General features: G+C 44.7%; 1 protein-coding gene across 3 annotated transcripts in view; it reads right to left on the bottom strand.

Annotated features, from left to right (window-relative positions):
- The window catches only part of TGFB2 (transforming growth factor beta 2), an 82,608-nt gene that overhangs the window by 24,777 nt on the left and 43,284 nt on the right, over positions 1-14,547 (bottom strand). For all 3 annotated transcript variants that reach the window (XM_003999507.6, XM_006942972.5, XM_003999506.6), the window contains one exon: positions 7,731-7,894. In XM_003999507.6, coding sequence (XP_003999556.1) covers positions 7,731-7,894 — 164 coding nt within the window. The remainder of the gene's footprint in view (positions 1-7,730; positions 7,895-14,547) is intronic.

The following is a 14,547-nucleotide window of genomic DNA, read 5'->3' as shown; positions in this document are numbered from 1 at the left end:
AATTGAACAGTCAGTTTTTTTGGCTGACTTCTTTTTATTTTACTTACCCTTGGGCTACATGAGAAATGAAAACCGACCTCTGTGTGTATGTGTGTGCCCACGCACATGTGCACGTGCATGTGTTTGGGGGTAGGGAAAGGGGGGGGATTTTTATTAACCCCATTAGTGCTATGCTCCCCACAATGATAGGAACCTCACCCTTCATACTGAAGCATTAGAGTCCCTTAAAAAGCAGGCCTTGACCATCAACCTTGAATTTGCATTGTAAAGCCTCAGGGGTAGGCATAATTTAAAATCTTTGGCAGAGATTTTATATGTATCAAATGTTTATTAAAAGTGGCTGGTGATTCACTCCTCCCTACTGAAATTTTTGCTTACTTATTTCACTTCACAAACATCAATTCATCCTTTCACCCCCAAATATGAAAAATCATTTAATATTTCCTGAATAGCTTAAAGCCAAAAGTAAACAGATACACATGACTTAGGATTCAGCTACTGTTTTATATATCCTTGCAAGTGATCTCCTAAAATGTGATTTCATCGCCTTTGACAAACTGGTACTGTCTAAATTCAAACTCAACCACGCATTAAAATCCAAATATCATAGCGCCTGCACGGCCCAGTCAGTTAAACATCTTCCCCTTGATCTCCGCCTAGGTTACGATCTCACGGTTCGTGGGTTCGAGCCCCGCGTCAGGCCCTGTGTCGGGCTCTGTACTGACACCCAGTGCTTGCTTGGGAGTCTCTCTCTTCTTTCTCTGCCCCTTCCTCCCTCTCTCTCTCTCAAAATAAATATTTCTTAAAAATAAAAATAAAATCAGGGGCACCTGGGTGGCGCAGTCGGTTAAGCGTCCGACTTCAGCCAGGTCACGATCTCGCGGTCCGTGAGTTCGAGCCCCGCGTCAGGCTCTGGGCTGACGGCTTGGAGCCTGGAGCCTGTTTCCGATTCTGTGTCTCCCTCTCTCTCTGCCCCTCCCCCCGTTCATGCTCTGTCTCTCTCTTTCCCAAAAATAAATAAACGTTGAAAAAAAAATTAAAAAAAAAATGTTTTAAAAAAAAATAAAAATAAAATCCAAGTATTAAAGAAGAAGGTCAAAGAAAGCAGGAGGACGGATTTTACTGTATTCTTCTTTGTCAAAGTTCTAACAGAGTATTTTGTAACTGGGGGGATTTCCTCTTGTCAGGACGAAGGTGACCGAAGCTGGGTGTTCTACCTCCCTACAAAAGAGTGCCATTGCTTCTTCTAAGGTCACGGACAGGAACTCTAAGGTTCCTCTGAAATCCACTGAGCTCATTTCATCTCAGCACGTTTATCTTCTACCGACAGGGACCCATCAGCGGATTGTATTCTACCAAGCTACCTGGCACCAATCCTGGGGGCCTCATACCTGGTGGCCATGTGAAAAGGTGACATTTTTCTCCCGATGCTATGAGGTATGAGTTTAGTACATCACACTGTCTCCCAAAGAATTACTCTGCGTGATTTTGTCAGTGGTCGGAAGCTAACAAGTTAATCTGAAAAATAATCTGGAAACTGTCTTTGGCTGATAATTCTGTAGACGGCTCTTCTGCTTAGAGGAATCAAAGACTTTGAAGCCAAATTCTAAGAGAGGACATGGAAGGGAGCGGACTAATAGATGTCGCGTGCCCACTCTCCATCCGGCAGTTAGAAACGTTGCTTCATTTCACTCTTACAATAAATACCAAGCAAACCAGGATTATTACACAAACTTAGGTCACAATGTTCATGCCACTGGACACTCCACCGTGTTGCCTCACAAAGGGTGAACAGACAGCACAGATGTGGTCATCGAATCCCACGATGTTCGTGTGCACGTTGAAACACCATAAAAGGGGTTCCAACATGAATAAAATAAAATGCTATGCATATCAACTATCCAAACCTGCTCCAATCTCAATCCAGTTTATTCAGATTTCCCTACTATAAATATTGTTGGGCTCAAAGGAATCTCTTGATTTTGATAGATGGCTCCACCCAAGACATCAGGCTGCCCCCCCCCCCCCCCGCAAATTCTCACAGCACCCTTTCTGGAAGGAATGAGTCCTGAGGTATTTCTCTGGATCCTTCAGCTTTTGTTTTAAGAGCACCTTGGGTCTATCTCTATTAGTGGGAAGACTGTACTTTTGAGACATAGTGTCAAATAACCAATTGTTTGAGGCCATGAAATTTTGGGGTAGCTTATTATTCAGCGAATGGATTGCCAAAACAGTCACAAAGGTACAAGTCTTATTATCCCAGAGGTGGTCAAGTTTGAAATGAGTAGTTAGTGTGAAAAGGGTGTGAGTTAGTGAGAACAAGCTAGAAATATCTGAAAGCTCCAAGGTCCTCTGAAGTCAGTATAGCTATCTTAAGTATTGGTTGGTGGTCCCATGGGGCCATGAAGTCATGAATGTCCTTAAATAAGTTATTAATTTCTCAGGGACTCATTTCTTCACTTGTAAAATTGAGGCTTTACCCCAGTCCAAGATGGCGGGTGCCCTGGCTCATGTTGGTGATACTCAATGCGAAGAATATTTCTTTCCTTTTCTCTCTCTCATAACGCTGGGCATGATTTTAATCATAAATATAGGAGCAAGCTAATCAAAGAAAGATGTGTTCAAATTTCCAAATGAGCTGAGAGCTATTCTAAATATTGTAGGTTCGAAGGGACTCCCAGAGCACTGGGGCTTTATCTGATCGTATTCCAATAAAGTCTGCCTTTGGCATAAAGCTTTAAAAACATGGTAGGGGTCATTCCCATTTGGAAAAAGTTCAGTTTTTATCCTTTTTTTGTCTTTTCTTTTTCTTCATCTATCAAAGGGCTCTATCTCTTTATTCCCTCTAATATTGGTGTATATTTGAAGTCATACAGTGATCACAACAGTATATGCTATTTAGAGTCTGTCAACAGAAGTCAGAGAGAGCAGGAGGACAGTAAGGCTTTATTTTACCACCATTCATCAAAGTTCTGGCAGACTATTCTGTAGAGACAGGAGAGCAGTGACAACTCCGAGATCCTTTGCCAAGCTAAATAGGACTTCCACGGAAGCTCGGGTGTCCTCACCCTCCCAGGCAAGGAGAATCAACAGATGCACAGCCCTGGACAAGTCAAGCTCTGAACTCACAGAAATGCTATCTTATGCCCTTCTAGCCTAGTATTCTGACTCTAGAGAGAATACCTATACACATTTTATGATACAGAATGACCCCAAAACCCTTCCTGAAATCTGTGATTCCCAGTGGAGAATGATCATATCCAAATAATTATGAGAGCCTTTTCAAACCACATCTGTCCAGAAGCAGTTCTTTTTTTTTTCTCCAGGGAGAATCAGAATCTCCAGAAAAGGACTGGGGGAGTCCTTGCAAAAGCTCCCTGCTGCAGGACTTTCATAGTTGGGGGAGTGCCTGTGCACACACATGAACCTGCATGTGCACACACATAGACACACACATTCTCCCCCTGCACAAAACCAATGCCCTAAGGAATCCTAATACATTATCCATTCAACCATCTGAACAGCCTGAGAACTTATTCAGTCACCCCACCCTTCTTCATCTAGGGAGCAGAATGTCAATTATGTGTCAATTAATATGGTAATCAAAGGGCATCTAGAAACTTTAGAGGCTTTGTTCTTCTGAAGAGTTGAGCTTTCCAAATAGCTAAATATCTTCCCATGTAAGCACCAAGCCTTTTTTCCCTCAAAATAACATGTCAAAAATTCTGGACATTAAACTCTGAAATTTTACTGCATGTATTTAGTTTCCTGAATATAATTTAGCCTCACCTTCATAATTCAAGGCTCTTATCATGAGCACCGACTTCCATACTGGGGCTAGAAAAGGGAGTTTACTCCTGAAGGCTGCAAAGGCCTCCAAATGGCTGCTAAAGGCAAGTGGAAAGTCGGAGAACAAGCCAAAAATGGGACGCCAGAAAGACACCACAGTAGACGTCAGAAGGCCAGGTGGGATGCCATAGGTATAAGGACCAGCTGGGTGAGTTCTAAACAGGGTAAGATTTAGAGAAAGTGTCCGCAACAAGCATTGTATTCATTCTGTGACCTGACTTTCTGGGTACCATCACCAAGGTGCACGGGCAAAAATCTCGAGTCTAAAGCATCATATGCTCCTGTCGGAGTATCTCCCTCCAGCCCTCCCCTTCTAATTCAGTGCTTCTAATTTCCTGTGGTTCTAGAGATAACCAATCTGGTCACAAGTGAATAAAGGGCCAAAGACTGCCTTTCTGGTAACTCAGCTGTCTATGTATTTTGTGTCTTCTGTTAGGGTGTTCAGGAATCTCTGACTTACTTCCTAGACCTTGGCTGTGTTTCAGGAGGTTGGATTGCTGCCCCGCTGAGTTCCAGATAGATAAGGAGTTGTTTTCTTCTTCACTTTTCCCCTAAAATTATCTCCTTCCAGGTTCCTGTGTTCAGTGACAGTGAACCCGCCCACACTCCCCCTCTTCTTAAAACATGCTTCAATCTTTGGCTGTACCGTTTCCACCTGAAGACTCCAATCTGTGGATCTTATGGCCCATGGGATGGGGGCAGCAGGTGTTGCAGTAACTCTAAGAAGGTACACATCCTCTAAGAAATCACTAAGGACCTCTAAATTACCAGCCTCAAGGGACACATCCCTTCCTGGAGGTGAGATGGCCTCTGTGAGTAAGGCAAGTGATCAGTAATTCCACTATCAGAGGCCACTCCTCAGAGCACCGGGCCAGGGGCCAAAGAATGACAGCTTATGTTACAGGCAACAAAATGTAAGAGATCAGGCAATTGAAACAGGGCCTGGGAGAACAATCCATGATGCTATTGTCCCTACTGAGAGACATGTGTGAGCGACTTAATTGAAAAAGAAGAAAAAAGAGAACAAGGAATCATATTCTTGTTTTTGTTGTTTGGAATCACCTTGCAATCTACCTGGCTATCCTTGATCTAACTTCTTTTTCAGAGAACCAGTCTTTGCTTTCTTTCCAAACATCAATCTACCTTCTAGTTGGCCTACTTTCTCTTATTTTTCTTCTATTCGAGCTGATACTGAGGCACAGACGGAGAGAAAGCACAGTGTGTGGTGAGAAGTGAGCATCTGGGAGTCACAGCTGGATTGGTATTGCCACCCTGCCACTTTCTGGCTGTGTGATCCTGGCCAAGTGACTTACTTTCTCTGTGACTCAGTGTCTTTCCCTGTGGAAAGGAGAAAGGGCACAGTAATAGAAAGAATACCTTAAGTGGGTGAATGTGGGGTCAAAAGGCACAAACTTCTCGTAATAAGATAGATAAGTCCTGGGGGGTTAAGGTACAGCATGGTGACTATAGCTAACAATGCTGTGTTGTATATTTGAAAGTTGGTAAGAGAGTACATCTGAAAAGCGTTCACCACAGGGGGAAAAATGTGTAACTTTGTGAGATGATGGATGTTAACTCAACTTATGGTGGGAAACACTTTGCAGTATGTACGTCTATCAAATCATTATGTTGTTCACCTTAAGCTAATATAATGTTATATTGCAATTATATTTCAATAATTTCTGGAAAAGAAAAGAACACCTCATCATGCCAGCTTCACAGTATAGCTGTGAGTATTAATGGAGACAATACTTGTAACATGTTGAGCTCCAGTACCCAGGAAGCTGATTGTGACACTATTCTAGGGGACAGGAAGCAATGGCTGCCCTCACGGTGCTTTCAGAACATGCATTAAGATTTGAAGCTCTCCAAAAACTAGGTCCTTGCGGATTCATTTTAAGAAGTAAGAATTATTTTTCATGAACACACATGTAAACTAGTACTTGAAGACTCTTTTCAAAACTTTAAAACTTATTGTCTGTGGGACGCCTGGGTGGCTCAGTCGGTTAAGCATCTAACTCTTGGTTTCTGCTCAGGTCATGATCTCACAGTTCATGGGTTTGAGCCCTGCATGGCGTGGAGCTTGTTTGGGATTCTCTCTCTCTCTCTCTCTCTCTCTCTCTGCCCATCCTCTACTCATGTGTTCTCTCATTCTCTCTCTCAAAATAAATAAATACAATTAACAAAACCATATTCTCTGCAATCTCATACACAACATTTATTACTATGGTAATTCCCCATTTTCATAATAAACACAAAGAAGATTCTCATCCAAATACTGAAGTTTCCAAATGCTTAGAATCCAGAACATCTAGAGGTTTCTGCATACAGATGCCGATTCCTTTCTTTTCCTCAAGTAAGCCCTCTCATTAGCCATGGAGTCGTACAGGCCTCCTCCTTAGTGTCGTGGTTCTCCTATCAGTTCTGAACACTTTTTGGCTTCCCCTCCCTCGAGTCTCTCCTCACCTCTCCTGAGCACCATCTATGCGGTTCCCTCAACAGGCCCCTTCAAGACTGTTTTTGCACAGGTCAGTCCTCTGTCAAGAATGATCGTCCCTCATCCTGTTTCAACAGATACTTCTCAAGGCCCCCCTTTTCTAGAGTCCACTCCCTGGTGAAATCTCTCCAACTCTGCTCTCTACAAACACTGTTCATATGACACAATGACACACGTAAGTTCCCCGGGCACCGGTCTGCCTCATCCCCAGACTCGGGGCTTTTAGACCAGTGCTTTAATATGTACGGGATCTCCCAAAGGCCTTGTGAAACAAGTAGGTTCTGCTCCACATTTTGTGCATTCTGGTTTGGTGAGTCCGGAATGGGGCTTGAGATGCTGCTTCCCTCACAGCTTCTAGATAATGCTGATCTAGTGCCCTGCGATCCCCTTGAGAAGCTTTTAGGAACATGAAATGTCAGTGACTTGGCACTTCTCCATCATCATCATCATCATCATCATCATCATCAACAACAACATCTTTTAACACAGCTGTCCAGCAACTGTACTTAAGGGAATGAAAGAGATGTCAGAGTGGCCTGAAATAATGCAGGTGAGGGGTAGACAGAGAATGGGGACAGGGAGACACTGGAGAGAGTGGGTAGAATCAGAAAAGGAAAGGAGTCAGAATGAGGTTAGTGAAGAGGCAGGAGACAGCAAAGAGAGGAAGAAAAGGAAGTGAAAAACTACAGGAAGAGAGACGATAATAGGAAGGAGGGAAAAGGAAAAAAAAGGAGAAAACGATATCCATAGGATGAGAAAAAGAAGGGGGCGCCTGGGTGGCTCCGTGGGTTGAGCATCCAACTCTTGGTTTCCTCTCAGGTCATGATCTCAGGGTTGATAAGCTCCAGCCGACATCAGGCTCTGCACTGACAGCACGGAGCCTGCTTGGGGTTCTCTCTCTGCCCTTCCCCCTCTCGTGCTCTCTCTCTCTCTCCCTCTCAAAATAAATAAATAAACAAACATGAAAGAAAAAGAAAGAAAGAAAGAAAGAAAGAAAGAAAGAAAGAAAGAAAGAAAGAAAGAAAGGAAGAAAGGAAGGAAGAAAAGAAAAGGAATGCCAGCTAACTTCTTCCCTTGGGGTGGAATTGAATCTACATTGTCTGACTTTCCAGATTGAGGGGTGGACTTCTGGACGCCATCCCTCCCAAGGGTGGGTACTCCAGCCATTTGTGTCATTGAAGAAGTGTGCTCAGACCTCCATCACTTCCTTCCAAAAGTTCTTCCTTCCAGACTGACTGTGGAATGAGCTGCCACTGGCAGAGTAATAGCAAATGAGAGCCTCTGTCAGGATTGTGCGTGTACAGAGTGGCTTATATCAGCTCAGAAAATCTATGACCAAGACTTCAAACTGATTTTCCACCAAAACAACCCCCACAAAAGTTACCTGATACAGTTCGATCCTTTGTTCGGGCACTCTGGCCTTCGGGTTCTGTAAACGAAAGACTCTGAACTCGGCTTTCACCAAATTGGATGCATTCTTCTCCATCGCTGAGACGTCAAATCGGACAATTCTGAAGTAAGGTCTGTAGAAAGTGGGCGGGATGGCATCTGTAAAAAGTTAGGGCGATCATTGAAAATGACAAAATCCATTGTTCTCTCAAAAAGACTGTGCAGCATGAGATAGTCTCAAGAAAACATAAGGGATATATCTACAAGAACCATTTAGTTTCCAATGGCCAATTTAATACCGTTAACAATTTAACCAGAAAAAAATAAAATAAATAAACATGTGCATGTGGTTACAGGGGCAGCAGATTAATAGAGATTAACAAACCACTTCCAACTCCATTTGAGGGCATGCAGTTAACCCTATCCTTTGAAAGTTGACAGCACAGTGGAAAATCCTAGATGGTTCTGAACTGGATCAAGATCTTGACAGTTGATGCCTGGAGAGAGCTGTTGGGCTTGCATACACTGTAATCAGATGTGCCAAGAATATAGCTCCTAATGGCCAGCAGTTTGCCCATGTATTTTTTTTTTCTTGAAGTTTTGGCATCCAAATACTCTACTCTATCCAGGTTCACGTATTGCCTCTTTTCTGTCTTCAGTATTTTGGTTTTTCCCACACATATGACCAAATGCACCCTCTAGTTAAGTCAGGGTGAGAAAAATTGAATCCACAAAAACTAAACCCCCAAATTGGCTGTATCAGGTCCAATCTTAAAATTCTTCACTTAACATAACGTCCATTGGTGGGAGGGAATCCCGGCTAATGAAGGGAAAGAATCAGCCCCACTTCGTTCTCTTCTGAGCCATGGAAACCACAAAGATGCAGATGGCACACAACAATTTCAAGTTCATGGGTTGCTAGAGTTTCACTATTGTTTTGGAGTAATCTGACGTTGCCTTTGAATGCGCCACTGGGCCGCACCAACAAAACCAACGGAGGTCCTAATTCTCTCCACGTGTTTCACACCCAGCACCCATTTACTGAGCACGTACACTGGGCAGCCCACGTGTTACAGATGTTTCTACGATTCTCTTCTATAACCTTCTGCAAACGTTCTCTCATTATTCCGGAATGCTCCATCCAAATCTTGTAGTTCCATTACTTTCTACCCTACTTCTCAACTATGTAGCTTCATTACAACATAATAATTCACAGTTGTTTATGGCTTTTTACAAGTGCTTTTATTACTTCTGTGTTATGTTTGTTTATTTTGTTTCCCCCCAGGAAATTTTAAGAATCTTGAGGGCAGAGACCATATTTGTCAGGTCTTCCCTATTCCACATACCTAGGGCAGGGCCCTGCACACATGGAATTCACCAACTACCCACTGTTTGTATAGTTGGTCATCAATGGGAGTCTTGAAAGACTCAGGCATCTGGCTACTGGCAAGACTAACTTCTTATTAAATAAATGAGCCGTCTTGCCAATCTTAAAATAGAAATAAATACCTTTCGTGATTTCTTGGGAAATCCATGCCCTGACGATTACACTGGGAAAAAAAAAAAAATGCTAGGAACACACCGACATTTGCTGATCTTAAGAGCCCAGCACTTTTTTCCCTCAAGGGGGCTTTCCCCCGTGCCCTTCCCCGTGTCCTGTGACTCTCAGAAAGCTGTTCATGGGGAGGCAGTGGACTCCAAGCCACGTTCTGCCCGATGACTGCTTCACACACGCCTATGTGAATTGAAGCTTTGTAGCTCGTGAGCCAGGAGCCTCAGAAACAAACAAACAAACAAAATAAAAACCCCAAAAATCTAAAGCATCCCGGTGTCAGAGAAAAGGAAGTATTCATGCAGACACAGTGATGGCCCGCTGCGTTACTACCGTGAGTTAGCTGGTGGATGGTTTTCAGGCAAACATTCATCCAGGCAGCCAGGATTTTGGAGCCCCCTAGCACTGCAATTTGAAAAGGTAGCCGCTGGGAAGAAATCGATCTTTCTCTCCTCTGGAGCATGCCCACCCCAGGTGACTGGACAAGCTGGTACTGGCCTGACCAGCTCAGCTGAAAACCGGCCAGATGCCCAGGCAGAGAAGCTGGGGCGAGGCTGGAGCCAGGCTCTCTGGCTTTCTACACCCTCTAGTTTGGCCAGAACCTTCCACAGGCCTAGTGGCTGCATTCTGCCTTCCCGTTAGACAGCAGAAGCTTCAAACATGCTTTGAAAGAGCATCCTGAAAGAGCAAAGCTAATTCAGCGCATTTCCTGTCATTAGGAAGAATAAACGTCCTGGGTGTTCTCCCCCTGCCCCCACTCAGTGGAACCCCACAGGCCAGCTCTCCTTCCCCAACCGCCCATCTTTCACACCCACCCGCCCCAATCTTATCCTTCCATCAAGTTTGTAAATAAGTGCTCTTGAGATTTATTTTTATTCTCTTTTGTGTTTATTAAACTTTGAACCACTTTCTTCCCTTTCTGGTCTTCTGCCCAAACTCACTCTTTCTTTTTATGGCTGCTTTGGACCATGAGGTCAATTTTGTTTCTTCTTCTTCTAAGCAAATCGTCCAATGATCCTGTCCTAGGCTTTTGAGCTTTGAAGGGGCGTTTGCAAATATTTACAGGGGTAGCTTGATTAGTTAAGTGCAGCTGTTCTCTGCTCCCTATACGTTGGCAAACAGCCTTCCTCTCCTCTGGCTATTAAAACCAGTCATTTGTGTTCCAACTGCCTGGTAATACCAATCTGAGTGTGTTTTGTTTTGTTTTGTTTTGTTTTGTTTTGTTTTTTTGGTGCTTGATTGAGAAGGAGGAGTCAATGCACCAGGTGACATGACGGCTCAGCAGCCCCCACTAACGACTCTGCTTTGCTCTTGTCACCACAGTGAAGGGACCAGGCCAGGAGGAAGCAGCAGCCTCCCCCACACCCCCTGCTCCAGCGCATGAGAGCACGAGATCATTCGGTAAAGATTGTTGACCAAAGAACTGACTACTGCTTCCAAGGGCCGCCTGCAGCTGTCCCCTGCTGTCATCTGCTATGGGTCACCAGCCCCCTGCCCGACAGAGGAACTTGAATGACTTGGCATATGTTTCTACAATTGAAAAAAAAAAAAAAGGCACAGCAAATTGCTCGGCCTCGTCTGTGAACCTACCCTTACCTCATAAAAGCTTTTGGATGCGGGGTGTGGGGAGAACAGACAGTGGCCCATCTACGCCCAGCCGGGAGGCAGCAGGCTCACTCCCCGGGCTCAGGGCGCAGAGCGACAGGGTAGGTATTTAATGGCTTGTGCAGCCCTGATCCACCCACTTAGCCTTGGAGGGATGGAGCTTTTTCCTCTGCATTCTCCAAGAACTCATTTCCCCCTTTGGAATGGGAGTTCTCCCCAAAGTCCTCTGTAATTCCAATCCCAGTTCCTATTCCATCGCCAGGTGGTCAGGTACTTGGGCTTGACCCTTGCCAACTTACCCACACTCACATCCTGCTTGGCTCTTCCCTCTCAATTTCTGACCCACTTTTTTTTTTTTTTTTTTTTTTTTTTTGGTTCAATCAAATCGATTTTCCTGCAACCCTTTGGATCAGACCACCAGGCTGATTCTGCCCCTCCTCCCGGGCTCTCCTGTGTGCCTGCCTCTCAGGGAAAATCTTACGCATGGGAGATTCCAGAATGACATCAAGTGAGTGGTGTTCCCCTCACCTCAACCCTGGCCACACATCCTTACCGAAACAAATTTTGGGGAATGGACAGAGGGGAAAAAAAAATGAGGAAATCTAACTAGTTATTAATTTACAAAGTAACAGTGCACAGAAAGCCTAATTCTAGCACTTCATCACAAGCTGCTTTTTATAAGCATTGTACATTGACTTGTTATCTGTTCCAAATGATTCACTATTAGCTCGTTGTATATTATCTTCTCCGTAAGTAACCACTTCAAGTTCAGGAACATTTACTTGTGATTCTTTGGTTCTCCACAGCCCAGGGCTGGCTTCATGGATATGGGACCAGTACAGTTACACAGAGGCCCCATGCTCAGAAAAGCCTCACACTGAAGTTTAATGCTCTATGCTCACCATCGTGAAATCCCTAATAATTTCATCTTTGAATGTCAGTTTTAGAAGTTAAGTCTGATGGGATAATGAAACAGGGGCAGGGGACATAAAACTTGGGCCCATATGCTATCCCACCTCCCATGACCTGCAGGCTTCCCTAAGATTGGTCTTTGGCCTCTTACCACTCACCCTCTGGTGCCCCCAGCTTCACCTGGGAGAGTCAGGGTCATGTACACATAACCAAACTATCTCAGGGCAGCTGCCAGGCTGCCCCCACCCGAGGCTGGCAGTGTTGCAGAGCATTCAGAGGGCAACTCTGGCCCACTCTTGATCCGGGTACCAAGCACGTCACAGAGTTTGCAATCCTATGGGTCGAAGTGGTGGTCCCATGGGAAGGGAGATGCCAGGCTCAGTGTGGCATCAGCCTGGTAGCTGGAGGCAGGGGGAACCCAGCTGCCCAGCACCAGGGTAGTGGACAGGGCCCCCAGTGCCTGTGAGCCTGCTACCACTCTGGGAACATCCCCATACCCAGGGAAGCACGACATCAAAAAGCACATGGAGGGGCGCCTGGACGGCTCAGTCGGTGAAGCGTCCGACTTCGGCTCAGGTCATGATCTTGCGGTTTGTGAGTCCGAGCCCTGCGTTGGGCTCTGTGCTGATAGCTCAGAGCCTAGAACCTGCTTCGGATTCTGTGTCTCCCTCTCTCTCTGCCCCTCCCCTGCTCGTGCTCTGTCTCTGTCTCTCTCTCTCAAAAGTAAATAAACATTTAAAAAAAAGAAGAGCACATGAGGGGCACCTGGGTGGCTCGGTCTGTTACGCATCGGACTTCGGCTGAGATCACGATCTCATGGTTTGTGGGTTTGCGCCCTGCATTGGACTCTGTGCTGACAGCTCAGAGCCTGGAGCCTGTTTTGGATTTTGTGTCTCCCTCTCTCCCTGCCCCTCCCCTGCTTGTGCTCTATCTCTCTCTCAAAAATAAATAAACCCTTAAAAAAGTTAAAAAAAAAAAAAAAGAAAGAGCACATGAAAACACCACAACGGGTCAGGAGAGAGGAGAGAGAGAGAGCATGGAACAAAGGGGAAAGTTTTACATTTTAGAACCTTCAATAGTGTCTCTTCCCTGCTTTCTAAACAAGAGGCCCCACATTTTCATTTTGAAGAGTGTCCCACACATTTTACAGCTAGCCCCACCACAGTGAAATAGAGATACGGGATCTTAATGCAATGAGGGACCTTTAAGGCCATCTGAATTTTAATCCCAAGTCATCCAGAGCAGGCTATATGGCAACAAGGACGTTATTTGGCTTTTCTGAATCTGTTTCTTCATCGATACGATTTAAGTAATTGCCTAGATCACACGCATCGAACCGTGTGGTCAGGATTACGAGAGTAAGTAGATGGAACATTTGAGCACTGGTCCTGCACTGATGTCACCTCAGAAAGGTCCCTTCCTGTCCCCTTTCCCATTCTGCAGCAAAGCTGTCAAGCGGCCCTTGGGCCTTCCCTGAATATGTCCAGGGAGACTAACACCGAGAAGAGAAGGGAAGAAGCAGAAGGCGCTGAGTGTACTGGCATTTGGTCAAGGACTCTACCGGAGTCATCCAGAGTTCCCTCGGACTCTCCTCCACCAGCCTTCCGTATTCCACCTGATTTACTGAACCCTGACATCAGAAAGGTGACAAGAGAATCTTTCTTCTCATCAGACTTCTCTGCCTCAAGCTAGTCCACGATGCTCATAATAGGAGTACTAAAAAAGAAAAATTTTTAAATTAAAAAATTAAAAAAAAAAAGGTGAGCAAAAAAACAAAATCCGAGGAAGGTTTTCCAACATCCCCAGCATGTGATGAGCTCTGACAAAGAATGTGGATTTGGGGCCTGAAAGAAATACCCCCAAGAATGTCCAGAGCTCAGCCTTTAGGGAGGCAATGCCTCAGTCACCCAGCTGTTTTTATTTCCAACTAGTTTTGTCTTCTTGCCCGAGGCCTTCGCCAATTACCTGAACCTTAAATACAAGCGAGTCTCCCCCTCAGAGAAAAGGCTGCAAGAGGCCTAGAGAGCAGTCCAGGCCCCTGATGGTTAGTAGGTGTGGAGTCTCCACAGTTTTCAAAGCGTGGGCATGGGGTAGTGGCACCCGCAATTCATCAATCTCCCTGGGCGATGCTTATGTTCCCTAAAGTCTAAGAACCACTGAAATGAAGGACAGGGGAAGAGAAATCCACACAGAAAGACAAAGGAGCACCTAAGGTAGATTTTTAAAAATTTTTTGAAAGCACTGATCATCTTCCAACATACTTCTAAAATAAAAAATATTAGTTAATTGGTCTATTATTTGTTATTTATTTTTTCAATGTTTTATTTATTTCTGAGAGAGACAGACAGAACATGAGCCGGGGAGGGGCAGAGAGAGAGGGAGACGCAGAATCCCAAGCGGGCTCCAGGCTCTGAGCTGTCAGCACAGAACCCGACGGGGGTGGGGTTCGAACTCACGAACCACAAGATCATGACCTGAGCCGAAGTAGGTCGCTTAAATGACTGAGGCACCCAGGCGCCCCAATTAGTCTATTGTGTTTTTTTTAATTGTTCATTTCCATAAATTGTCCATTTATATTCCTGGAGAATATAAACTCCATAGACTGATCTTTGCTTCGTACAATGAAATATCTGAAGTATCTAGGAAAGTACATAGAATGTAGTAGTTCAATAAATAACTTAGAATGTTTTTTTTTAAAGGAAAAAGGAACATCTAGACCTTCTTAAGAAGAAAAGTTATTTAT

Source organism: Felis catus, chromosome F1, assembly GCF_018350175.1.
Source record: "Felis catus isolate Fca126 chromosome F1, F.catus_Fca126_mat1.0, whole genome shotgun sequence".
Classification (NCBI taxonomy): domain Eukaryota; kingdom Metazoa; phylum Chordata; class Mammalia; order Carnivora; family Felidae; genus Felis; species Felis catus.
The sequence above is the reverse complement of the archived record's forward strand: the minus strand, read 5'-3'. Positions and strand labels throughout refer to the sequence as shown.